Here is a 25,558-nt window from a genome sequence, read left to right on the forward strand (position 1 = left end):
TTTCTTACCTGGACGAGCAGAGTGATAGGACCACTCTTGTCCACCTCCAAGATCTCGCCGTTCTTGGTTCCCACTAGGATGTGGCCATGGCCAAGAGATATGGCACGTATGGAGGGATTGTCCTCCAAGAGCAACCCTGCAGAGTCAGTGAAATAAAGAATGAAGTCACAAAGACCTTAGCAGGGGCCAGGCTACAGGATGCAATCTTCATTTCAGTTAAACGCACTGAATGTTTTAAATGGATTTGCATTACATAATGGCTAGACAAACATGATCCAAGGGCAGCAGCAGACAGTTGAGAACAGGGTGACCTTTTTTACCTTTGGAGCCTGGAGCTAGGACTGCTCTCTTGATGGCATAGGTTTTGAGGCATCTCTCGAAAGTGTCATCCCACAGCGCTACAATACCATCCTTTCCACCAGTCACAAATCCCTACGGGGCCAAAATATTGTAACATGTAAAGGTGCAATGATCTCTAAAATGAGATCTAAACAGATGTAACTGGGAACTCTAATATCATATTTCAAAGGGGATCTATTGTGCTTGCTTCCAACTGCATGATTTTATTCTTGGACACTGAGTAACTCCTAATTTACCTTGGTGTCCTGGCCCAGGCCTTAAATCCATTCAACTGTATGAAAGCATATCTTTTAACTCCCTCCCTCACCATTGAAGGCGACTTTCTTCTAATCTACAGCACATACTCAGAGCCAGAGCTGTGTGCCTGAGATGAGCATATTAAAAATATCTGCTCTCACTGACATCTCAACAAATATCAGCAGACTGAAACTTGAGGTTTGAGCTGAGGGATTACTTTCACATAAAATGGACATTCACCATAAAATAAGAAAAAGCACAACAGGATCCCTTTAAAATGACGACAGAAGAACAATATCTAATGATCTGCAAGTTAAAGACAAAACTTCGCCTGATAAGGGGAAGAGCCTTTCCTCCTGGATTTGTGTTATACCTTTTCTAGAGCGTGCACACTGAAAACAGGTCCGTCGTGGGCTTTGACAGTCTTCATCAGGAACATGTCCCTCCAGATACAAATGTCCCCTGTGCACGTGCCTGAAAACACCATCTCCTCTGACCAGCCATACACAGCACACATCATAGTCTCCGTCTTCCCCATGTTTCCCTTGCGCCCAATTAGACCACCACCTGAAAGAGACCCAGACAGTCACGATGAGATGTGTCACGGCTGAGCCACAGTTCTGCTTTTTAGAGGCTGTTCTGCTAGTCAACAGTGAAATGCAGGTCTTACCAGCTTTATGCCAAAACTTCATATGTTTCACACCAGCTGTGATGAGCTTGTCAGGAAGGTAGGGATTTATTTTGACAACAAATATCTTGTCCTTGCTTCCCCTGAAAAACAACATTTTAAAATGTCAACACAAACTTTTAATTTGCACGTTTTTTTTTACACTGCTGCAAAATTAAAATGCTTATATCGAGATCACAAGATAAATAATATTTAATTTGTGTAGTTACGTGTAATGTGTGTTACATCATTATGCACTATGTGGACAAACATTTTAGGCTGCATACATATTCCACTTACAGGAGCTGCTCAGTCATTGAAAGCATGCCATGAAGCTCCTAACACACAGTTTCTGTGCTGATGTTAATACAACAGGAGATTTGGAGCTCTGTAGTTACTGACGTCGGCTACTTCTATGCAGTATGCCCCTCAGCACTCGGTGAACCCGCTCTGTAACTTTACAAGGTCTGCCAGTTAGTGGATGAGATGCTGTGGCTCTTAAACGCTTACACTTCTCAATAACACCACTTACAGTGGAAGAAACGAAAAACATTCACAAACTGACTCGCTGCAGTGACATACATCAATGTCAGGCATGGATTCACTTCTTTAGAGCGATCCATTCTCTCACAAGTCAAGGCAGACTGCATGGCTAGGTGGTTTATTTTATTCACTTGAATTCAAAGATTAAAAGGTGGTTTTGTCTAGTGTAATTCAAGAGGCTCTGCAGGAGACTGGGGACCTATCCAGGGTGTATCCCACCTTTTGTCTTGTGACAGCTGAAGGAGGTTGCAGCCCCCCTATGATCCTAAATTTGGATAAGTGGTTAAAAAATGGGATGGATGCAGTATTCCTCTATTGGATCCATTAAAAAATATGTTCTGAAAAAGATGTTATGATTTTTATGAGGAAACATCAACTACTTTAAAAATATGAGCAAAATGAGACACCATAATGTTACCGATCTAAGAAACAAAGCTCTCTTTATCTTTAATTAAAAGTAAAAATGAAAACCAAGAGTGACAAAATATGTTTAACAGAGATAATTTAGAAAAAAGAAAAACTAACTGAAAAGTGTTGTGTACTTACAAATCTCACTAAAACAAAAACACACAGAAAATGTATTTAATTTTAGTCTTGATCAAATTTAGTCAACACAGCTACCCTGAGGAAGCTGTGATGCATGTTTTTTGACAGAGATGATTACATAAGGGTGTGCCAACTGTTTCCATTGTTGCATCTTATTATTGTGCTGCTCTGAACTTCTTAAATCTTGCTGCTGACAAACATTGCCCATACAGTTACACTGTAATAAAGAAAAGCTAAATCCAACAGTGAAACTAATAAAAGCACCCTCTTTAGGCTCTCCATCCCATACCCCCTCTGCCAGCGGTGCTGTACAAGCCAGGCTCTGTCAAGCCCCATTTCTCTTTGTCCACCTCACTGTATTTCCCACCAGTGTCTATAAAAGAGATTAGGCTGCTCTAGCTGTCCCTAAGCTCCAGTGAGAGCCTGGCAAGCAGCACGCAGGAGAGCAACCCGCAATGCACCGCTCCCAAGTAGCCACAGGGTATTTCACTGGAGTAAATACTAAATACGAACATCAAGTAGGATGAGCAACAAAACAAAAGCAGAGATATTTTGGGATGCGGATGCTTTCCTGTTAGTTATTTCTGGTGCCTTCGGCTTTTTAGAACTGGAAATCTTGCCATATCTTTTTGGAGAAAGTGACACCTTTAATGCTCTAAATAAACCCATAATTCAGGTCTGGTAATCTAATTCATTTGTATCAAGCCTGGTGATTGAATAATTATGTGTTGTTCACATACATCGTGGGCGACTGTGGCTCAGGGGGTTGGGAAATGCATCTGTAACCGGAAGGTCGCCGGTTCGATCCCTCTGTCCTGGTCGTTGTGTTCTTGGGCAAGACACTTCACCTACCGCCTAACTGGTGTTGGCCAGAGGGGCAGACGGCGCGATATGGCCGACACAAATCTGGCAGTCTGCCCCAGGGCAGCTGTGGCTACAACTGTAGCTTGCCTCCACCAGTGTATGAATGAATAGTGGCATTGTAAAGCGCTTTGGGTGCCTTGAAAAGCGCTATATAAATCCAATCCATTATTATTATTATCATATATAGGGATTAGTTGTACCACGGTAATGATGAAAACCAGAGTATCATGCTTGTCTTGGATACTCAAGTCTTCAGTTATCGGATGCATTTTTAAAATGCAGACTTCAGTCTGTCGACTGCAGTCTTTATTGTTCAGTTTGTTTCAGGCATCGTAAGACATATGATTGTTTTCGCTGCTTGCTTGTTACCACTTTTCCTTTTCATTGCTTGATTGTTTTAGCAATCCATTTGCTTTTATGTACGTTTTGCACCTTGGGAAACAGGGTACATCTCAAAAGACTGTCTTCTAATTCATTTTCCAAACACGTTTCCTTGTGCAAATAGCGTCTGACATATCAAGCAGCTCAAACTCACCAGGATCTCATCTACGCAGCTCCTGGTATACGAGTTAAAAGTAATTCTCTTTGATTATGGATCTACAGCCAAGGCCCTGGGGCATACTCATGCTCTAGCCATTCAGAGTCAGGCAGGCTTTACGTCTACAGAGGAGCCGCCATGTAATCTAAAAGGTAATTCCCTTTTTCTCCTCTGTTCTATCAATCACATTGTCAGCCTTGCAAAGCAAAGTGGCTTCAATTTAGCTCTCATCTATAAATGTCCATATTTAAAGCGAAAGTGCTCAAACAATCTGTAGAATTAACAGGGAGGTTTGTCAAAGCTCTCCTGAAAGACCACCCTGCAGATGTGCAAATGCTGTAATAAAACTGTACTAACCGCATGGCAGAGAGCTTCTCCCCTTTTCTCCAGTCCCATAGCACAATGGTGTGATTGTCATCCAGGCCCACAGAGGCCAGCCGTTTGCCATCCGCTGTGGATGGAAAAGTCAGTCTGTGAGTGAAGTTTGGCTCTTATTAGCAACATGAAAGCCCCATAGCGGGTTTGATCTACAGCAGGTGATTCACTGACTATGACATACAGATCACCACCATGCCTCTATCTGTGGCCAATTAGGGATAGTCAGATGCACAGTTCCCCCTTGATGCTGTCAGACTGCTGCGACTAAAAGACAGCAGAATAAGGTTCTTCACTGCTGCCTGAAAAACTGGTGACTTGCGAATTTACCTATTTCTTTTATGTGTGAAATTACTTTTTTGTTTCCCTGTTAAAACAGGATGTCTAAAATAATTTGTTAGTATTAAAAGCATGTCTAGGTTACATACGTGTAGTTTGACAAAGCAAGACTGTGTGTTACCTGAAAAGTCCAAAGCACACACTCCGAGCTGGTGGAACCCCTTCAAAACAGACATGGGTTTTAACATTTCTGTGTCCCATATGTGGATCGAGGAATCTCTGCCAACCTGGGTAAACAAAAAACATACAAATATCACAAATCTACCAAGTGAACCCCTTTGGATCAGATATAGCTCAGCTGAAAGGTTTTTAAAGGCTTTGAAAGGGTCCATAAACCCCCAAAACCTTGAATATTTTATGTTAGGAGTCTAACGGCTACCTGGCCTGTAGCTACAAAATCCTTTAGGGGGTGCAGAGCCAGACAGAGGATGTCATCATCATGGCCCATGTAGAAACGCTGCGTATTCTGTTGTCTGTTGTACACAACCCCTACAGCAGCAACATGGTACACTATCTCCCCAGTCTGGGTATAGAACAGGTTGCTCCTGCAATCATACCCCCTGTAGCTGCAAACAAAAAAAGGGGGGTGAGGGGGCTTTATTTAATCACTATGCATGAAGAGACTTCTCTAGCTGAAATTCTTCTAATGCTGGGATGGTGTGGGATTATGCAATTTCTGAGCCTACCCATGAATGAAGTGCAGCTTTACTCCACTCCCTGGTGCTCTTTCTCTCTTCTTCATAGCTGTTGCTCGATGTTTCTCCTTGCACTGCTCTTTGAGCTGAGGTAGATCTTCTTTATAAACCTGAATGCATGTGGAAAAGTGTTCACATACTGCTTGTTTCACAGTAATATTTTCCCAGGCGATGCTTTTGATTTTAACACAAACCTGTCGTCTATATGTGAGCTGCGTCTCCTGCTCAATTTCCGAGTCCATCTCAGGTACGTCTGACTGATCAGAGTCTGACTCTTCGCTGTTAGAGTCTGCCAGTATCTCTGTAGGTAGAAACAAGGTTACATTACAGCTTGCCAGAAAATTCCCCCCGCGTCTAAATCAGAAAAATATCCTACTACAAACCATCCTGTTTCAGTGGGAGTCAGGGTCAGTCATGTAATAACACTACGACATCTCCTATTTATTAGACTGTCCTGCTTCACAGTGACAACAGTGAAGAAAAACGTACAATAATGCTGATGCAGCACAGTAAAGCCGTGCCAAGACATGGCAATAAGCAGAACTGGCAGCTAAGGGCGGCTACTCACAAGATCCATTAGGAAAATTAAAAGGAAAGGCAGTTAGTATGTGGTTTAATTTCAGAGAGCACAAGGCAGTCTGTCTCTGGAAAAAATATGACTTGGGAACGACAATGCAATTATACTTTCCAAGGTTCATTCACTTTTATTGGATTTGTCTTAATTAATGTGATAGCCGTTCCTTTGCAGAGCTTTATAGAAATGACGGTTTGCTAAAAAAAAAAGTTCAAGAAGAAAGAAATCTAGCACATTGCTCTCTCGTGGGTTAGCACATCAAGTTCATGAGGTTAGAGTGAGGAGTATATTAATTGTGTGACAAAAAACTACATTCATAAAACCCATTATTGGTAGGAATGACATATATGGTGATAAATCTCTGAATTTAGCAAAGGCAATGTTTAAGTCAGACAAACAGTCGTAGCTTCACACTTTTTTCCGAAGCATTTAGGAAAATCAGATGAGAAAATGGATACCACTTCCATGTACTGTATGTGCATATGGAGCTACAGCCAAGAGGGTCAATAGTTCACATAAAGACGACATAAAGACTGGAAGATCAAAGAAAGTTAACCTGGCTCTTGCGTAGGCACTAGACAAACTACGTGCCCAACGATGTCCACAACAACTCCAAAATCTAGTTCAGTTGATTAGTGTGAGCACTAGGTACCGTATCCTAGCATGATTAGGTGAACCTTAAGCCCAGTCGGCTTACAAAGGTGGCCCCAAGCATGGCTCAGTTAGACTTGCGCACTATCAGCACAGTCAACAACAGCTGGATCCCTAAATATCCCTATAATCAGTAATTAATGGCTCTATAACGCATTTGAGAGAACAAAATAACAATGCTTCCAAAATCTCCCCAATTAAGCCACAAAATGCATAAACTCATGGACCATGGTGCTTGTCAAGAGTGTTTTTCAAAAGCTTGTGTGCATAAAAGAGAGAGAGAGAGAACTGAAGATGCTAGGTCAAAATGAAGTGTGCTTAGCCCTGATTAATAAATCCAGTGTGAGTGAGGCTAGCCAGAGAGTAAAGGCAATTATGTTACAATTAAGCGTAGCATGACCACATTGTGAGACAAAAACTCCCCAACTAAGCTGTTTCCTTTTGCTGTCTGCAAGCAAAAAAAGATCCTGGACAAGCCCCCAATTTTTCCACAAACTGGCGAAAAGCAAATGACAAGTAGTCTACGCAATACATTCACTTAAATAAGATGGAAAATCAGAAAATTAAACAAATGTTGTTCGAAGCTAGTAATATCAGCACATGTGCCGTGGAGTTGTTAGGCATAAACGCAAACGGAATCAAATGAATTCATTGGCCAGTTGTAATGGGTCGAAACACTCAGGTGAGCTGCATTAGCTGAACACCTTGGGAAGTTAACCTATTGACCTCCAAGACAGGCTAGGACCACAGGAAGACAGTGGGAGGAGTGTTGCAGCAGTATTTTTTGACAGAGCCAAACCAAATAATCTCTCTTTTCCCAGCGTTTTTTTGAAAGCAAAGTAATGACCTCCTGCCTCCATTTTTTTTAAATTATACCACAAAGACAAGAAAGTGGTATCACAGACCGTTATCACAGCAGACATTTGGAGTAGGACAAGCACAGGCAGAATTAATGATGGCACAGGTCCATTAAGTATCCTAGTAAGCCATTACTGTAAACCAGCATGTACAAGAGCAGGAACTCCCATAAGTGGAATTCAGCCATCAATAATATATTCGTGCTTTCCCTTCGATAACTTTTAAAAATGTCTGTCATGAGACTAAGGGCTTTTGTGTAACTCTCCGTAAAATGAAAATGAACAGTACGTAAGACAGAATTTGCTGTACACAGTATTCCTCCTGTTTGAAGAGGAGATTGAGTAGACATCCGGCTTCCACACTCAGACTAATTTGATGTCTTGTTGGCAGGAGCCACTGATTTTATGAAATAAGTAATAGCCGTAATGCAAGTCATCACCTACATTAAAATGTAACGCTGCAATATTCCTTAATGGATTGATCAGAAGTAAAACCTACAGTTCTGAAGGACATAAAGCGCCACATTACAGTAAGTACAGTGATGCAAATAAAGCCAGAGTGAGGGCAATACTGTACCTTGAGGTGCTATATGCAGAGCTTCTTTAGACTTTCTTTCGGGAACAAACTTCCACTGGAACACTGAGTGATCAGCACCCCCGATAGTTACTACCCACTGGTAGTCATGTGACCATCTAGCATTAGTTATGTGAGCCGAGTGGCCTAAATACTTTTTAAATTTTGCACCTGAAATCAAGAGACAATGCATTAGAAAAAGAGTATAAAGTTTTACCTAAATGCCATTTTTGTGATAAAATGAGATAGTCTTTACCTTTTTTTACACATGGATATCGCAAAAGTTTGACTAATCCATAGTCATCAGCAGTTACTAAGACTTGGTTGTTAAAGTTGGCGTCCACAGAGTTGATGTCATTGATGTCCGAGTATTTGGGCCATATTCCATTAACCTCAGGGCCCAAAACACATGTCCACGTAGCCCACTGTACCAACTTCAGCTCTTCCCTATTGGTGACCTCCTTCCCACCTCAACAAAAGAGAGCAACATTTTATCTCACAAAGCAGCATCTTTAGTAAATAACCTGGTAGTTCTGTAGGATTTTTCTATATTTTGTTTGACCGATCAACATCATACAGAAATTTATTTAATGCACTTTATTCTTTGTGTTTTATTGATCACACACATGCACTCTCAATTTGAAATCTTGTTCAAGGATGCTTCAAAATGCCGATTGGAGACCAACTTGCCAGTAAGCAGGTGAGCTACTCTATCTCCTAAGTCACAGTGTATACTGCAGTCTATATTCCTGTACTTACTTGGCATCCTGTAGAAGAGCCTCCTGCCGCTGCCATCATTTGTCTGCAGATACTTGCTATCTGTGGACCAGTCCATATGGGTGATGAAGCTGGTGGAGCCAATGCACTCACCCACTTTCTTGTACCTCTGCACCACACCATAGATATCCACCGAGTTATCATTTGAGCCTACAGCCAAGTGGGCCCCATCGGGGGAGTACTTCAGCTCATGGATGGCCTCCTTCCTGTCCTTGATGTGCACCACCTCAGTCATGTCTCTGGAGGGAAGCAGAGGAATGTATTAGCTAATGGACACCAAATAATGCAACCTCTTCATTTAGAGGAGATTTATAGCTAGATCTAAATTTTCCATCCAACTTTCGAATTGTATACCCACCTGACTCTTAGAACAGTGAATGAGCCATCCTTCATCCCCAGTGCCAGGTGAATACCATCAGTACTTACAGCCGCGCAGCGGATAGGCTCCTCCATGTTACAGCGAGCTATCAGCGCATGATCTATAAGGCTCCATATCCTGTACAGACATAACAGCAGGAAAAATGCAGAGGTAAAAACAACCGGAGAAGAATGAAAAAGTGCAAATTGAAGAGTCAATGATATTTGGCCTTTTTCCTGTGATACATTAACTTTACAACCGGACCCAGGCAGTTCCAATTACTCCAAAAGATCAACATCATTACAAATCTAACTTGTATTGGAGTGGAGGGGACTAACTTTTTACACACAAATTGCATGCACGAGTTAATACTGCACGAACGGAAGCTGAAGCTTTACCTGACTGAGCGGTCATCACTTCCAGTCATAGCTAGAGGCTTCGTTGGGTGCACAGCCAGCGCCCAAAGCTCTCCCTCACAGTGACCCTGCATTATGAGGAAGGGCTTGTTGCGATCGTGGACCACAATCTCAAAGATCTCACTGTCCTGTGTGCCCACTAGGATGTGATCTCCTCGCCAGCATACGCTACGCACTGACAGCCCTGTCAAAAACACAAATGGTAAACATAACCAAAAATGAAACGAAATAACACGCAAACATGAAAGCAGACAGACATTTGCCACTTATAAAAGGCAGCCGTTATTAAAGACGCAACAGGGATAATAAAAACAGGAGGTGATAATACCCATCTGCAAGCTAGGACGGATTTTTTAACAAGAAATACAAGGAGAGCACATGTTTTCAAGCCGATTTGCAACTGACTTTTGGTAATACAGCAAGTATAGGATGGAGGATGCAAATGCTCTTTACATACAGTACTGTACAAAAGTTTCAGCCACTTTTGATGTTTGGTTTCTTAGTCATCAGAGAGGCAGTCCTTGAGTCATTTTGCAGCATCACAATGGCCTCAAACAAACAGGCAGAATCATCAAGAACTATCTTCAGCAACACAAAGGTGAGGCCCACACAGAGCCCTGACCTTAACATACTGAAGTCAGTCTGGGATTACATAACTAGACAGAAGACACTGAGACATGAATGAATGAATGGAAAAAATGTGACGACTTCTCCACGATGCTCGGAACAGCTCACTGAAGATGACTTTAAGATAAAGATTGATCCTATTTAGTCTTTTATTTGTTTGCTTCATTTTGCATGAATTAATTGCTTTTTTCAAATAAACCTTCTGTGCTTTGTTAAACACATTAATTAAATCTTGCGCTTTCTTCTCAGTTCTGCTTTTTTTTATGACAGAACAGCTGATGTACTGCTGCATTATTAGCTGGTGATTGTGTTTCTGTATCATCAAGCAAGAGAAAAACATGAATTATAAATTATAACATATTCCTTTAAAGGGCATTTCAGCCTAAATTTGGAAATAAATTCAGTTGAGTGAGAAAGTTTAATTGATGGCGTCTGAGTTTGTAAAACACATATTTAAAATCTGCAAAATCAGCAGGTTGAGAGCAGGTGTTGAGTTCTCCACATGGTGACATTTGAATGTTATTCAGTTGTTTTTGGACACTTTGGGAACTAAACTGAATAAAAACACTCACTAGGCTATTATTGGTAGCATCACCGATTTACTGTACGAGCTTAAAACGTTTGCACAGAACTGTAGAAGACGTCTGTATACAGAGCAAAAATTGCAACAGTGCTTGAACTTACTAACAACAACAGGAACAGCAGAACAAATGTGGAGACTGCTACAAACAGACTGACATGGTTGTTAACTCCGCCCTCAATGACATTACCCACCTCGGCTATTTTCACCTCTAGCTACTGTTAGGTCCAAGATTAAAAGTATAGGAAATGGGGAAAAATAGAGAGCAAGAAGAAAATGTTAGAAAATTAATTAAAAAAATATAATATAAAGAATGCCTTTTAAAAAAATCCAGATGTATTTGTTCATTCACAATGTTGTTTAAATTTTAACCTGGAACATTTCTGTACCCAAATTAATGGGAAAAAAGAGCAAATTTGACATCACCTTTATATCCTTGGTCTGTTTCCCTGAGATCAATGACAGTAATTGGTTTGAAGTTGAGATCCCACAGCCGGACGCAGCCGTCTCGGCCCCCGGTGGCAAAGCCCTCTTCACAGGCATTCATGCTGAAAATCCCTGACTGGAGGAAATGACAGGCTGTCAGTGAGGATCTGCACAGTAAATGAGCAACGACAGAACCAGCCTCAGCTACAAACTCCATAGTGCTGCTCCTCAGCCAGGCATTTGTTGAACAAGGCTTTTGCAATTACAAACTGGCTACAGCGGCCTCGAGATAAAACCAAACTGAGAAAAGGAAGTTGTCATGTTTGCTTTTATTATAGCTTAAGTGGAAAGCTCTACTGATGCCCTTGTTTTTCTGGTCTGGCCCTGTTCAACCCCTAGTAAGATATTTGGTCATCCAAAGACCAGGAATGGACATGTACTGTAGTTATTATCCCCTCCCCCATTCGCCTATCCCCCCTCACCCAGCTGTTGATCCCGTAGATATCATTTAATCCTGTGGAGGAAAAGGCTGATCCTTTTCTACAGAGCAGAATCAAATAAATCCAGCGAGCATAGCTATGAACCCCGTTAAGTTTACTAGCTGCTTTTACTTTAGTTCTGCTCTGTATGTACCTGCAGGTGTGCAGGCAAAACCCGCCTGAGCGAAAGACCACAATGCACCCTGATTACACACTTACCCCATGAGCACCCTGCACCGTCCTCATCAGGTTAATCCCTTTCCACACGTAGATGTCACCATTCAAGGCACCTGAATAGGTGACTTCGTCCTTGGCGCAAGCAAGGCAGAGGATTGTTTGGAGATCCCCCGTTTTGCCAAAAACACCACGTTTGGGCGTGAGAGCATTACCGCATAAGCTCCAGAACTGCAAACACAAACAGAAAGAGTGGAAGAGTATGGTGGCTAATAATCCCCTGTGTAATCCTGTCCTGAAACGGCAAAGGCACAATTACGCAGTATTTGGGACCAAATACGTGTGTTTTGGCACGCACGTACAACCACCATTAAAAAACACACACACGCACACAGACCTTGAAAGAAAAGTCAAACTCAAAATACCTAATCCCACACCTCACCCCAAGTCTCTGTATGCCATACTGGGTACTCTCGCTGGGGGGTGGGGGCTGTGTTGTAATCACCTGATCAGCATCCACAGACACACGCACATACACGCATGCTCATGATTTATGAACAAGGTCATTGGGATGCACAGGCATGGCCTCGTCTGAGGGCGAAATCCATCAAACGGAGGGGGAGAGAGTGAAAATGAGACGCTCTGTCTGCATGGAGATGAGATCACAGGGACAAAGCTCAGGAAAGGCGTCTCGAATACTGAGACACAGCCGTCCTCACGTGAAACCGAGACACTCATCACCGGCAGGCGGCAGAAAAATGACACGCTGACAGCCCATTTTCTGCTTCACCTGATCATGTGTTTGACAGCTGCTTCGTATTCAAACCTATAGCTTGACTCAAAATGGATATTTGTGTTTCGGACAATGCACGAATGATTGCACAGCAGCTTGATAGGGACTAACAGGATAAACAAATGAGCTCTTTGAAAGTGACAGCTTGTCACACCCTCGCTAACACCCATTGCCCTGACTGATAGAGCTGTTGCGCTCTAAGAGGAGGGACTGATTATCATAGACATTATCATAGACAAGCATCGCAGATGCCATCAGTCATTTAAGGCTTGCACACACCGTACCAGAACAGGACTTTTCTGGTCTTGAGCTCTTCACTGAGATTTCAGGGAGCATTTGCGAGTTAGGGAGCTTTTGTGGTTTCGGTGAAGGTTAAATAGTGGAAATCATAAATGTGTGATGAATACTGGGACACACAGGTGAAAGTGTGTCAAGTGCTGGGTTTGGTAAGGGTTCGTGGGAGGGGGCTTTGTCGCACAGCCTGTTGCCGAAGCAGTGGGGATGGATGCGGCGTGACTGCACAGACCTCCCTGCCCGCAACTGATAAGGCTGCGAGACACAGGCGCTGGCTAATCCCTTCGCTGCAGAATTACTGAGAGAGCACTGGATGCTGGAGAGGTTTATGATGAGGCCATGAGCAGCAGAGAAAGGCACACAGGGGTAGGGACAACACGGAGGAAAGGTCCCTGAAAATGAGACTCCTCTGAGTCAAAATCAAGTCTTGGCAATGACACTTTTGAGCGAGCTCGTCCTCTTAGCACAGGATTAGTAGTATGTCGTTAGCTCGGTTACCTCCACCATCACCCCAAGGGAAAGCTTTTAAGTGTAATTAACATAGAAAGGTCAGTCATTCATTATCTACTGCACTGCACGTCCCTGTACGCCTTGCATCCCACTCACAATTCCCCCTCTTGCCCAAATACAGTGACCCTAAATGTTGCTGCTGCACTAACAGAGGTCAACTATTTGGCAGCCTGCTGTAAGGACAGCTAACTGACCTGAACTCAAGCCGACCTCTGTGGCTTTGTGGCTTTCAGATGACCAAAACACAAAAACAACACCTCTCTCGCTAGCTGTTTTCATCATGTACCCATGACATTTTACTAACCGTGAGTTGTGGATATATTTTATGCTGTTCTAGGCATGTGAGTCTGCTTCTATTTATATCTGAGTGGTGTGATAATGTGTTGAGATTTTTATATGCTATGAACACCATGTGAGTGAGATCACCATGTGGGTTTAAAATACACAAGTGAGTTGGTAGTTAACTCCAGACAAATAAAAACTTTGAAATTATGAAATTATCATGTTATGTACACAGGTTTAAGGTTGGTGGCCAACCTGTGGTTCTGATTCCCAACCAGGGGCTTTGTTATATGATTTGGTGGAAATGATCTGAAAAAATTAGGTAACTTTTTCTGAGTTTCTTTTAATTTTGGATCGTCTGGCTGAGTGGTGCGACAGAAACAACCTGCTGCTTAACACCGAGAAGACCAAGGAGCTCATCGTGGACTACAGGAGGAATGCTGACCCACATCCACCCATCCACATTAAGGGGACGGCTGTGGAGCGTGTGAGCAGCTTCAAGTTCCTGGGAGTCCACATCTCCGAGGATCTCACCTGGACGACCAACTGCTCCAAGCTGGTCAAGAAGGCTCACCAGCGCCTCTTCTTCTTGAGGACTCTGAGGAAGAACCACCTGTCCTCAGACATCCTGGTGAACTTCTATCGCTGCACCATCGAGAGCATCCTGACCAACTGTATAACAGTCTGGTACGGGAACTGCTCTGCCTCGGACCGGAAGGCGTTGCAGAGGGTCGTGAAAACTGCCCAGCGCATCGCCGGAGCACCACTTCCTGCCATAAAGGACATCTACAGGAAGCGGTGTCTGAAAAGGGCTGGGAAAATCATCAAAGACCCCAGTCACCCATCACATGGACTCTTCACCCTCCTGCCCTCTGGGAGGCGCTACAGGAGCCTCCGGACTAAGACCACCAGGTACCGGAACAGCTTCTTCCCCACAGCTGTCAGACTCCTGAACTCTGCCTCCTGACATCTGACCCACGTTAAACTCATGGACTGAACATACACACACCCACAATGGACAACTGTACCCTCAAACACACAATAATAACATGGACTGAACCACCACTCACAACCACCAGCACTTTATATAGCCTCTGTAGAAACTATCTACACCCTCACTTATCTTAACTGCACTACTGTATAGCTCTGTGTAAATAATCATTCTGTACATTCGATAATCTTTAATCCTACAACTGTTTACAACTTGCATAGTTCCCATTTCTGTATAGCTGTATATCTCAGATTCTGTAAAGTTATTTATTTCATATTCTGTATAGTTTTTCATATTTATATCCTGTTCATAGCCTGTACATAGCTTGTACTCACTACAGCCTGTACATACTTATAGTTATAGAATATTCACAACATACTTCATACCGTGTACATTATAACATACCATAATAGACCCATTTCTGTAATATACTCACATATCTATATTATTGCTAATATATATTGTAATATATCTATATCACTAAAGCACTTCTGGATGGATGCAAACTGCATTTCGTTGCCCTGTACCTGTGCATGTGCAATGACAATAAAGTTGAATTCTAATTCTAATTCTAATTCTAATGTTAAGATGTTTTTCCTCATAAATGACCCAGTCATTTGGCGTCACAGGAAGTTAATGCTTTGTTGTGAGAAGTCAAACAGCTGGGAGAAACTGGGTGACAACACACAAAACATAAATGTACAACAGTCTTCGAAAAAGCTGGATAAGTGGGGTATATGTTTGTGAATTCAAAACACAAAGTGATGAGTAGCTGCATGTGGAGGAAAGCGTCCCCACCACAGAGGTGGTGTTTTCCTCCTCCCTGCTAGTGAGTGGATTACTGGGGCTAAATCTCCTGTATGCTCTGAGTGCTATAATCACAGAGCGAAAACAGGCCAGGGGAGCAGATGTCACATGATCTGCAGGGTGAAGGGCTGGGGAATTATGTGGGACAATTGCTGGATTGCCTTGGCATCAGACAACCCGAAGGGGTGAAAGGAGATGAGGAGGACGGAGAAGGACCAAAGGATTCTGCAAAGACTGGGGGGGTTGGGCGCAGCAGTTTCTGCATCGAGGCAGTTGAGAAAGAGTTCAGGGGGTAATTACTACGAGAGAACATTACACACCGAGAAAAACGTACAGTAGGTTAACCCCCCGACCTCACACCCCCTCTCGACTGCATTGCCCACTTAAGCGTGCCTGAATACTTAGCCTTGCAGAGCCAGAGGGTACATTTCCTATCTGAGCGTGATTCATTCTTTTCCCAATGTTTTGGAAATGAGCCTCCTCTGAACACTACAACTACACATCCCAAGGGACGGCTTGGCGAAGACAGACACCCTGCATCAACTCATTGAAGATTTATGAGCGCCACTCTTGAAAAGAGTGATAGAGATAGGCCTGGAAAGGGAAGTGAGCACAGCTGCAGTTTGTAGAGCGGAGTGCTTTTATAGAGTTGAATGGGGATTTTGAAAGGGGGAGCTGAGTAGCAGAGTCACGGTCTTCAACAAAAAAAGAAAGAAAAAGAAACATTTTACTCTCTGCAGTGCAGATTACTACAAATTTGAGAGAAGAGAGAGAGTGAGTCTTTGCCTGTCCTACTTATGTTAAGTGCCTTATAGCCATGAAATAAAACGAATTTGCATAGATCTATTTTAAGGCTTTGATGTGGCCATGACGATAAAGCGGGGAGAACCGAGGCGCCATGAAAACTTCTAAAAATCATAATCTGTTTTCATATATTGTGCAAGCCCGAGCCATCTATAGTACACTGCATAAAACGACCAGGAAATGGCTGTACCTTGATATGTTTGACACCGCAGCTTACGAGCTTGCTCGGCTGGTACAAATCCCACGATATGTCAAATATCTGCAGGGAGAAAACACACAATGCATTAAATACCACAACATCCACCTTCAAGTCTGGACTTTTAATAATCACATTCGCTGCAGGAGGAGGAAATTAAAAGGGAAAAAAAAGTGTGTGGTGTGTCTGTGTGTGTTTACCCTGCCTGTGTTATAACGTGTGTGGGCTGAATTAGAAAACAACAGCTGCCTGTGTTTCATCTTTTTAAAATTCCTTTTCATTAGACGTATACTCCTCTCCGATGGGCTCTGGAAGGCTTACATCAATCAGGCCTAACTTGTTTATGTCCCTGTTGGGCAGGTGCTCCATCCTGCATTTATAGCTAATTGAGGCGGTCAATACAGAGCTTGTGACAGAGGAGCAAGGGGAGGAGGAAAGTGTTTACCCTGTCTGTATGACCGGGAGCGGCTGCCAGAACCTTCCCTCTCCTCCAGTCCCACACACAGATTGTGTTTTTCGAGTCCAAACCCACAGACACCAAACACTGTAAAGAGAGCAAAGAAAAACAGAGACATCACAGACTCTCACTAATCACTGCAAAACAAACTTAGCTAGCTCCACTGCAGCATGGTAGGTCACAGTGAAAGGGCTAATAATGGCTACAGAGCAGAAGAGAACAGTTGTCCAGCCTCTGGCGCTTCCAGTGAGCACATTTGAGTGCTTTTGCTGGAGGAGCCACCTATAGCCGACTGAGTGAGTAGGCAGCGGCAGCAGTGGAGCAGAAGAGAAGAGAGCAACTCTCATGGAAATCCTTCACTACTCCGCTGCTTGGTTTACATCTTCGATGCAGTGCTGAATCAGTGTTTGGCTATGGACAGAAGTCTCTGGTGAGGCATTTGCACAGTTTTAACTGAATTTGAAAAGCCAGTGTTTTAATGATGAGCAAAGAGGCCCCGAGTGTTGAAACCCAGTGGAACCGTGCAGATGAAGGCGGCTGAGATGTGCATTCAAACTCAAGTAATGTTTTAGCAGCGGTAGTGGCGTAGCTCTAGGGATGTTCTGTCGACGGGTCTCGCTCAGCAGTTATTAGATGAATCTCTGTGAATAGTTGTACAGATATTCATTCATAACAATAAAAACCTAGAATGATTTTGGGGTTTTTTGATCATCAAAGCAAAGCAAAAGTTTTGGTGCTATTGGAGCCTTTTTGGCAAGGATCCCTTCACAACACTAACACAGATTTTGCTGGTTTGGGGTTAATGAGACATAACAACATGGACTGAGGCAAACATTTTATCATTTTACAATAGTTCTTATTGGTATGGACGGTAATTAAATTAGTTTTTTTTAAATACTGTAACTCAATCCCTTTTTTGGGACACAGTTCAAAATCCTTTATGCCCAAATATCTGGTTTTAATGATATTTTAAAGAATCTGTAAGTTCATTAATGTTATAGCATGCTAGCATGCTAAGGTAAGACGGCTAAGATGATTAACATTATACCAGCTATATTTCCCCATATTGATACTGAAAGGATGTCAGCATACAAAGATTGCTGGTTGTTGCTAGGTAAAACTGGTAGCAAGGAGGTATACAGTGCTGTCCCAAACAACTTTATGGTTGCTGCAAGAACGCTGTGATCACACGTAGATTGCATAAAAAGACACAGACTTGTCTTGTGGAGAATTTTTAATCAAATAATTTGACACTCCTACTAATATTAATAATGATACTGTTATTCAATGAGTGTCTTTGTGTTAGATTATATGGCTCCAGCTTGCTAACTTGTTTGCTGAACTTTCTACTCCACCCTCTTCCTTAAATATAGTGATTTCTGGCTCCAAAAAACATTCCAACATGTCAAAATGCTAATAGTGTGACTGTGAGACAAAATCACTATTTTAGTTGAGCAACTAAAACTGGCTCACAGTTACATCTTAGTCTCTCAGGCATGTCAGATGTTATGACATAATCATAAAGTCTAGCAACCACTAACCCAGGCCTAAAATCTATAGCATTTATACATTTATGTATAAAACCTTAAAAACTAATTGTGTGATTTTTTTTCATCAAAAAAGTATCTAATTTATATCCACAAAATGATGTGTTATATATTATGAAATCATCACATCCCCTAGCAACCACCTAAAATCTCAAATCACGGAGTATAGGGGTGGGATTTAATAAGTTTTCTTCGTCCCACTCCTTTTTCAGGCAATTTTTGTTTTTTGTTTTGTGCATTTTATGTTCAATATAGGTATTTGTTGTGTTCAATATAGGTATTTGTTGTGCCTGGAAATGAACAAATAAATGAATGAATGAAACCACATAATAATTGTTCGCAAAAACCCTTGATCACTGCATAATCTGGCATGCAGAAATTGTCTAAAACATAATAAAAGAGTCAGTAATATCAGTAATGCTGTAATATCTCGGAGAGAAGGAAGTGTCAAATATCAGTGTACTTTTTTTATATTGCTATAATAGATGGACAGGGTAATGGCACCAGGGATTTATTCTAGATTGCTCTGAGTTCAGCTCTCACTTCCTCTGATCCAGGAAGGGGGAGCGATGGAGGGTAAATAGAGCTGCTAAACTAATAAGCGATGGATTTTTCTCTGGCTTTAAAAACTGTCACCTTTCATCTAAGTCCCCAGCTCATGACCCGAGCAGGAAAGTAACACAGGGTCATATTCCTTCCCTGAAAAATATAGGATGTTAAAGTCCACTTTGAAAGGCGTGTAAATACAAAACCTGTTCTGTATTGATTTTCACAGTTCACATCAATATGATATCTGAAGGTTGCAGTGTGTAAACGTTAACTGGTGACAAGTCCGAGAAAGATTGAGACGATGACAAAAAAAAAAGATAAAAAGGAGGTTGCTGGAAAGTTGGTTGTGTCAGAGAATAAAAACCAAATTGTCTGGATGCAAGCCTGTTACGTACGGCAAGTTTATCTCACTTTAACACTGCAAACTGACAAGTTCTGTGATGCAATACGACTGTAGCTCAGTAATCTCAGTTGGAGTAATAGGAAATATGGCATTCACAGCTGCAAAATGCTCATACAGTTCTCCAGATCTGCTATCTGGTGACACTTCCAGCTCTCTTTGGCTCCCTAGAAACATCCCCAAATTTTATGGCACTGGACAAAGACTGCAAAGATTAAAACTACAGCAGCGCTGTTCATCTTTTAATGTGACAGATTCTTACTGTCTTTTAACATTTGCATTATTCTGCAAGAACAGTACCTGTCCCTCGAGGTCAAAGGCCAGGCAAGCAATGCCATGTGTGTGCACATCCTTGAGGATGGACACAGTCTGCACAGTGTAGGAGTCCCACACACAGATGTAAGGCTCCTTGCCCACCTGTCCCGTGGCCACCAACACTCGCTCCGGATGGAGAGCTAAGCTGCGCAGAGAGAAAACGGGCAGAGAAAACACCTGGTTAGCATAGCTATTTTGCGTGATTGCATGTACATGTGTGAGTGTGTAGTTGTGTGTGCAGACAAGGGATTCACCCTCCCAGCAAATGAACACATTAAGTCTCCAATGGAAACAGAGTGGCAGCTTGATGAAGTGACATGGTTCAGTTAACTCAGTCATGCTCAGTGCACACACACACACACACACACACACACACACACACACACACACACACACACACACACACACACACACACACACTTAGCCTGGCTTCATGTGTGGTATCAAAGTATAAAAAGCAACACTGGCAAATCTGTGAATTTCATCTTTCTCAGCTTTTATTCATAACCTCCCTTGAATTATTTTTTGCCCTTTTCACCTTTTTTAATTCATATGGGGTTTCCTCGCATCACTGGGCATATGTTTGTAACACTGTTACATAATCCCCCCCCACCCCCTTCGCTCCACTCGTACCTCCCCCACCTACAAGCTATCCCACTCTACAGCTGAGCAACAGCCTGCTGTATAAAGCTGTCACTCTCTTCTCCCGCTCCACCCATCCTTTCACCAGACCCCAGTCACGTTCCAGGCAGGCCTGAGTGATTTACTGGGCAAGGCTTCCTCTCACCTTGTCCTGGCCTATATAGTTCACGCTGCGATGGAGCTCCCTCCATTATAATCAGACTGCCTGTTTTGCCAACTGCTCTCCAGCATTTGTAATCCTGGCGTGTATTCAGACAGCAGGGCCAGCGAGGCTTCACGAACCGAGCAGCATCAACCTGCTGAGTGAAAGCAGCTCCCAACAAATAGCCCACTTTGACTCTCTAAACTACTTTGTCTCATCTTTCTCCTTCAAAGTTTTCAGTGTGGATCTTTCTGCCTGACTGCTGACACTTTATCTGCATCCGTAATGCGCTGTCATCACAGAGCAGATAAAGCTTGGTGGTGTAACGTCTCTGAAAGCTGAGGTGGGTCTGATGTGACAAGCCTGATCTTTGTCATCCTTCAGCCCTCTCTGCTTTTTCTCTCCCTTTGCCCCGGCTACGCCACCGACTTCGTTGAACCTCTCTCCAACTTGGCACAATTTCTCATCTTACTTTTTATGAATTATATAATCTGAGCAAAGCGGCTAAAAATAGCATTCAGAGGAAGAGAGAAATACTGAGATGCAGACAGACAGCAGAGAAAACTGCTTTGGCATGACCAGGTACTTTGCGGTAAATCTGTCTGGTGTGTTGACGTAAAACATGATTAATGAAGATGAAAACTTCCAACATCTTTGGAGTCACCAAAAAAAGGAAGTGCTGATACTTATAACTCCTATCCTGTAGTTAAAATGTGGTAGGTCCCCTTTACAGCGTGGAAATCAAATGCAGTCTTCTAGCCAGCTACAACCAGACTGTTTCCCTTACATTCCTGTCAGCTGAAGAGCTTGTTAAATGCCATCACTAATGACTCTGCCTGCAGTGCATTTCCACGGTTCTCCTGTTTCATATAGGCTACGGCTGTTTGATGCATCTGTCCTCCATCTGCATAATGCTGTAGTACAAAACGAGCTATACGGCAAACAGAGCAGCGATTTAACTCCCTGTTTTTTTATAGATATAGCTGATTTCTGACAGTGAGGATGCAAAAATAGAGCACAGGAACGACACGCTTGGTTTGCAAGACAGATAGGAAACCCCATGAACAGAGCTCATTAAAGTACAGGAGGCCACAATTGATCCTCATTTTAAAGTAAGCTCCCGAGACACATGCAACAGTAGTTTTCTTTGTCTGATTTTCCCTACACTGGATTAAAAAGAAGCAGCGGATTAGGACATTTCAGAAGGTCTATATAGTAGAGGATATTTCCCAGGATACTGCAAAGTGTTTTTAATCCATCAGCTTGCTCCAAAAACTAAAAATAGAAAAGATAAAGTAAGCAGCAGGTATGTAGAGTAGTGCTCTTCTTGATTAGATAGATGATGATCGGGGCAAAGATTTTACAGAAATTTAGTGACGTTACAAAAATAGAACCAAAATTGTCATTTTATTTTTTTCCTTAAATGATTAGTTAAGGAACAGAAATTAATTGGTTTAATTATCAAGAAACCACTAATCATTTGTAAATGATATTTTTTTGAATGTGAGGATTCACAGAAGCAATATATGCTTCATATATCAATTAAACAATACTTAAAGTAGTATAATAGTCAAAAAGGCATCACTGACATCTAGGCTGTTTATGGTAAGGGTGAAGTATAATATAAGGGTATCTGAGCATGTGTAGCCGCTTCCACCTCATCAGTGTAAAACATTCATAACGCCACTTAAAACAGTCAGTTATATATATTTTTAACCCCAGTGACAACACTGCTGAATCATACCATTGTGCTAAGTAACTGTACGAAACTCTGGAGGATCTTAATTGGCTACGACAGATGAGCTCTTTAGAGAACAAGCTTCCTTTTACAGAGCAGCCCTGGCAGCTACTAACAGTGAGTGCATTTGTGATTGTGCTGGGACTTTTTAAGAGTATCCTGGCTATGTGTTGCACACGCACCCATCTGGATAAAGTCTTTTCCTGGTTTTAAGAAACTTAGATATCCTACCTGGAATAATTCAATAGAATTAGGGACAAAAAATAAATATAAAAATACACTGTAGTGCTTCCTGTGACAACAATTATTGATACTCTGAAACCAAATAAATATTTTTATTACTAAATGCAGAAACTTTCACCTGCTTCGTGACTCAGTGGGATGAACTGATAAATGATTCTGTATATATGTGTGAGGGAGACACATATATACAAAATAAATGCAACACTGGGACAACACAAGGACTGAAACAACACATGTATTTAAAACCTTGTTATTATTACCACCCCATGATAATAGCTATGTAAATGCAAGGTGCTTGCTGTGATAGTGAAAAATATAGAACATAACTGAACACAATTAACACAATTAACCCAAAACCTGGGAAGAATAATAATACTTAGGCATGCAAATACACTCATTGGCAATGTGGAAATGCATGTAAAGATATGAAGCAGGCAGTCTTATTAGTAACAGATTAGTTTAGTGTTCCAATAAGGCTTTTTCCTTGTGGATATGGTGGCTGAACATTTCCAGCATGCGATCTAGAAAAAGCAAAATGAACAATTACCATAGAGAATGATATTATACTGAGGCTGGCTTAGGAAGTAGATCATCACAAACCATCCATATTAATCAACACTAAGACAATGGAAGATGGACGCAAAGATGGATATGTAAATCATATCAGCTCTCATAGCTGCTGTCAGCAGTAAAACTATCTGAAAGCACATTCTCACACACTGCTCTAGTGTATCACAGTGATTTGTTTCACATGCACAGCTCTAACTTGTTCAATAGTAGTCAAAATACTGTATTTATTATTATTAAAAATGCTTTTTTTTTGTTCATATCATTAGTTTGTGGACAGACAGACTCTTCTCTGCAAGCCAGACACGTTGTTATTGTACAAACCCTGCAGCAGTATTAATGGAAATGTATTCACAGCATCTCTCCAAGCTCACCGAGACAAGACCAGCCTCACTCTGGCATCTATAATCCATAATTCTGGCCGTGATCCATCATAGAGGTAACATGATATTCTGAGTAACAGGAGATGGCCTTTTATTTCTGTGTTCATGAAACCCTCTCGTTAACTCATTAACTCTCAGGATCAAAACAAGAAAACATGCAGAAAAGATCACAGTGCAGAAACAAAAAATGACTTATCAGCCTGTTATTGTCCAGCCAGAGAGTAATTGTGCTTTCTCTCATTGCTCGATTTACATTCAGTTTGAAACATGAGGTCACATGTACATATGTTCAGCATGAATACAGAGCTTGTGTAAGTTACAGGCCTATTTTATTGCTTGCATTTTAAGGCAGCTTCTTGTATTCTGTTTATTGCGTTTGCTGTTCATGTCACAGTGATGATGAAACTCGCGTTCAAGGCTAGACCATCAAATAATGACTACACGGAGAAGGCCGCCATGCCTCTATCTTCCCACGCTTTTGTGAATTTACATCCACAAATGAAATAAAATGTAACAAAAGAGGGATTTTTCTGCCTCAAATTGGCCTTTGGAGTTGACTTTGCAATCACGTCTGGTCTGCAAGAATCTGTGTAGATCTCTCTTATTTCTGGCCAACCCCACTTAAAAATAATTGATTTTAAATTATTTTATTAAAACCCTTGTGAATTTCCTTTGTAGAGGAGGCTAAAACCTCTTTGGTGGAGGCCAAGGTTTTTAAGTACAGGAAAAACCCTGCAAATACGTGCTTTCCTAGCAATCTCTTTATCCCTGAATTGAGTGTGCAGTTAGGTTTGGGTCATGGGTAACTCAACTGGAAAACCACTGTGAAATTCTAGAACAATACCAGCACACGTGCTTTAAAACTAAAAATTTAGCTTGTTTCAGTACCATTGTATTTTTTGTTTGTTTATTTTTTATTATTTATCTCCCCCCACCCCCTTCCCGGTCAGCTACTGACTGAACTACCATTGAACAGGCTGATAAAGATCAGCCTCTTTTTTCCCATAAGGCTGATGGAGTGAGTAAGACTCCAATGAGTTAAAAGTGTAGCCAGCTGTTCCTTTTGCTTTGAATGTACTCGTGTGAATCGGTCTTTGCGTGGACAGTATGTGCTCTGAGTGTCGGGGTTTAAGCTTTGTAGTATAGACCAGTGGGTCTCAAACTGTGGCTCAGACAACCAGGTGAAAAATATGAGGTGAGACTAAAGTCAAAAAGAGTTTCCACAAACTTTATTTTTCCGTTAATGGTGCTTTCAGCTGCTGCTTTATTTTCCTAAGGTTCACCACGGTGGATGGATCAGCATATTTCATTTGGCACCGATTTTATGCCGACTGGCTCTTCCTGATGCAACTCTCCTTTTTATCAGGGCTTGGCACCGACACTTGGAGTGCATTAGCTTGCGACCCTGAGGCAGGGTTTGTGATCTCCCAGGGATCTTTCACATGTAAGGTGAATGTGTTAACCATGTTAATGATTGGTAGGAAAAAACTAAGGGTTTTCTAAAGTGGTGCATTCCAGCAGTATAGCCAACCTTCCCAGGGTGTTTCCTCTCTTCAGGGTTTGCTTACCAATCCGACCAATCATGCCTCCTACACACATAAGCATGATTGGTCTGTATACAGTTAGCCAAACTTAACCGTATTAAGTTTCCTGATAGAATTCTGTTCATTTTTCTCATGTTTCTGGACATTTGATAAAGAAAAAAAGTATTTATGTGTAACTTCAACCCAGGTTATTAAAGATATTAAGAAGAGTGAAGAGTATTTTTAATCATAGTCCTAATGATTTTTCTTGAGTGGGAGCCAAGACTGTTTATATGCAGGAAAAACTCTGTTTCTGCTGAGGTTTAGCAGGAGCCTCGGGCTCTTAGAGTTTCTGACTTGAATAAAAGCCATTTGGAACAACGGCAGATATGAGGAAAGAATAGCAAAAAACAGTTTTAACAAGGCTACCCACTCTAATGATGCGCCTCACAGTACTCTGCTCTAACTGGAGGTCGTTAACAGTCTCCCAGGTCTATTCTGTTATCGCCCAGTAACATGTTTATTTACATTTCTAACAAAGCATTAAAACTGCCTAAAAGGCCAACCAAAAGAAGGCTAGACTACTGCATCATTGTCTGCTCAGTCTTTCATTCATGTGTAAACCTGCCAATTAGCTCTTCCACATTACTCAGAGACCAGTTAAAACAGACTTCAGGGTGAATAAAACCAAGTGGGAGAAATGGGTAAAATCAGTTTA

At 41.9% G+C, this 25,558-nt stretch overlaps 1 protein-coding gene across 5 annotated transcripts in view; it reads right to left on the reverse strand.

Moving 5' to 3' along the window:
- The window catches only part of eml5 (EMAP like 5), a 50,275-nt gene that overhangs the window by 22,151 nt on the left and 2,566 nt on the right, over positions 1–25,558 (reverse strand). For 3 of the 5 annotated variants that reach the window (XM_005916785.3, XM_005916782.3, XM_014331950.2), the window contains exons 2-21: positions 19,588–19,747; positions 16,780–16,878; positions 16,329–16,397; positions 11,703–11,888; positions 11,005–11,140; positions 10,773–10,796; positions 9,354–9,555; positions 8,956–9,093; positions 8,580–8,836; positions 8,077–8,289; positions 7,824–7,991; positions 5,359–5,465; positions 5,156–5,274; positions 4,849–5,035; positions 4,591–4,696; positions 4,113–4,206; positions 1,268–1,368; positions 971–1,164; positions 321–432; positions 9–136 (exon numbers count right to left, since the gene is read on the reverse strand). In XM_005916785.3, coding sequence (XP_005916847.1) covers positions 9–136; positions 321–432; positions 971–1,164; positions 1,268–1,368; positions 4,113–4,206; positions 4,591–4,696; positions 4,849–5,035; positions 5,156–5,274; positions 5,359–5,465; positions 7,824–7,991; positions 8,077–8,289; positions 8,580–8,836; positions 8,956–9,093; positions 9,354–9,555; positions 10,773–10,796; positions 11,005–11,140; positions 11,703–11,888; positions 16,329–16,397; positions 16,780–16,878; positions 19,588–19,747 — 2,800 coding nt within the window. The remainder of the gene's footprint in view (positions 1–8; positions 137–320; positions 433–970; positions 1,165–1,267; positions 1,369–4,112; positions 4,207–4,590; positions 4,697–4,848; positions 5,036–5,155; positions 5,275–5,358; positions 5,466–7,823; positions 7,992–8,076; positions 8,290–8,579; positions 8,837–8,955; positions 9,094–9,353; positions 9,556–10,772; positions 10,797–11,004; positions 11,141–11,702; positions 11,889–16,328; positions 16,398–16,779; positions 16,879–19,587; positions 19,748–25,558) is intronic. The other 2 variants (XM_005916786.3, XM_005916784.3) reach the window with 1 other exon arrangement.

This window comes from Haplochromis burtoni, unplaced genomic scaffold (genome assembly GCF_018398535.1).
Source record: "Haplochromis burtoni strain Fernald_Lab_line unplaced genomic scaffold, NCSU_Asbu1 Contig_16, whole genome shotgun sequence".
NCBI classification, from domain to species: domain Eukaryota; kingdom Metazoa; phylum Chordata; class Actinopteri; order Cichliformes; family Cichlidae; genus Haplochromis; species Haplochromis burtoni.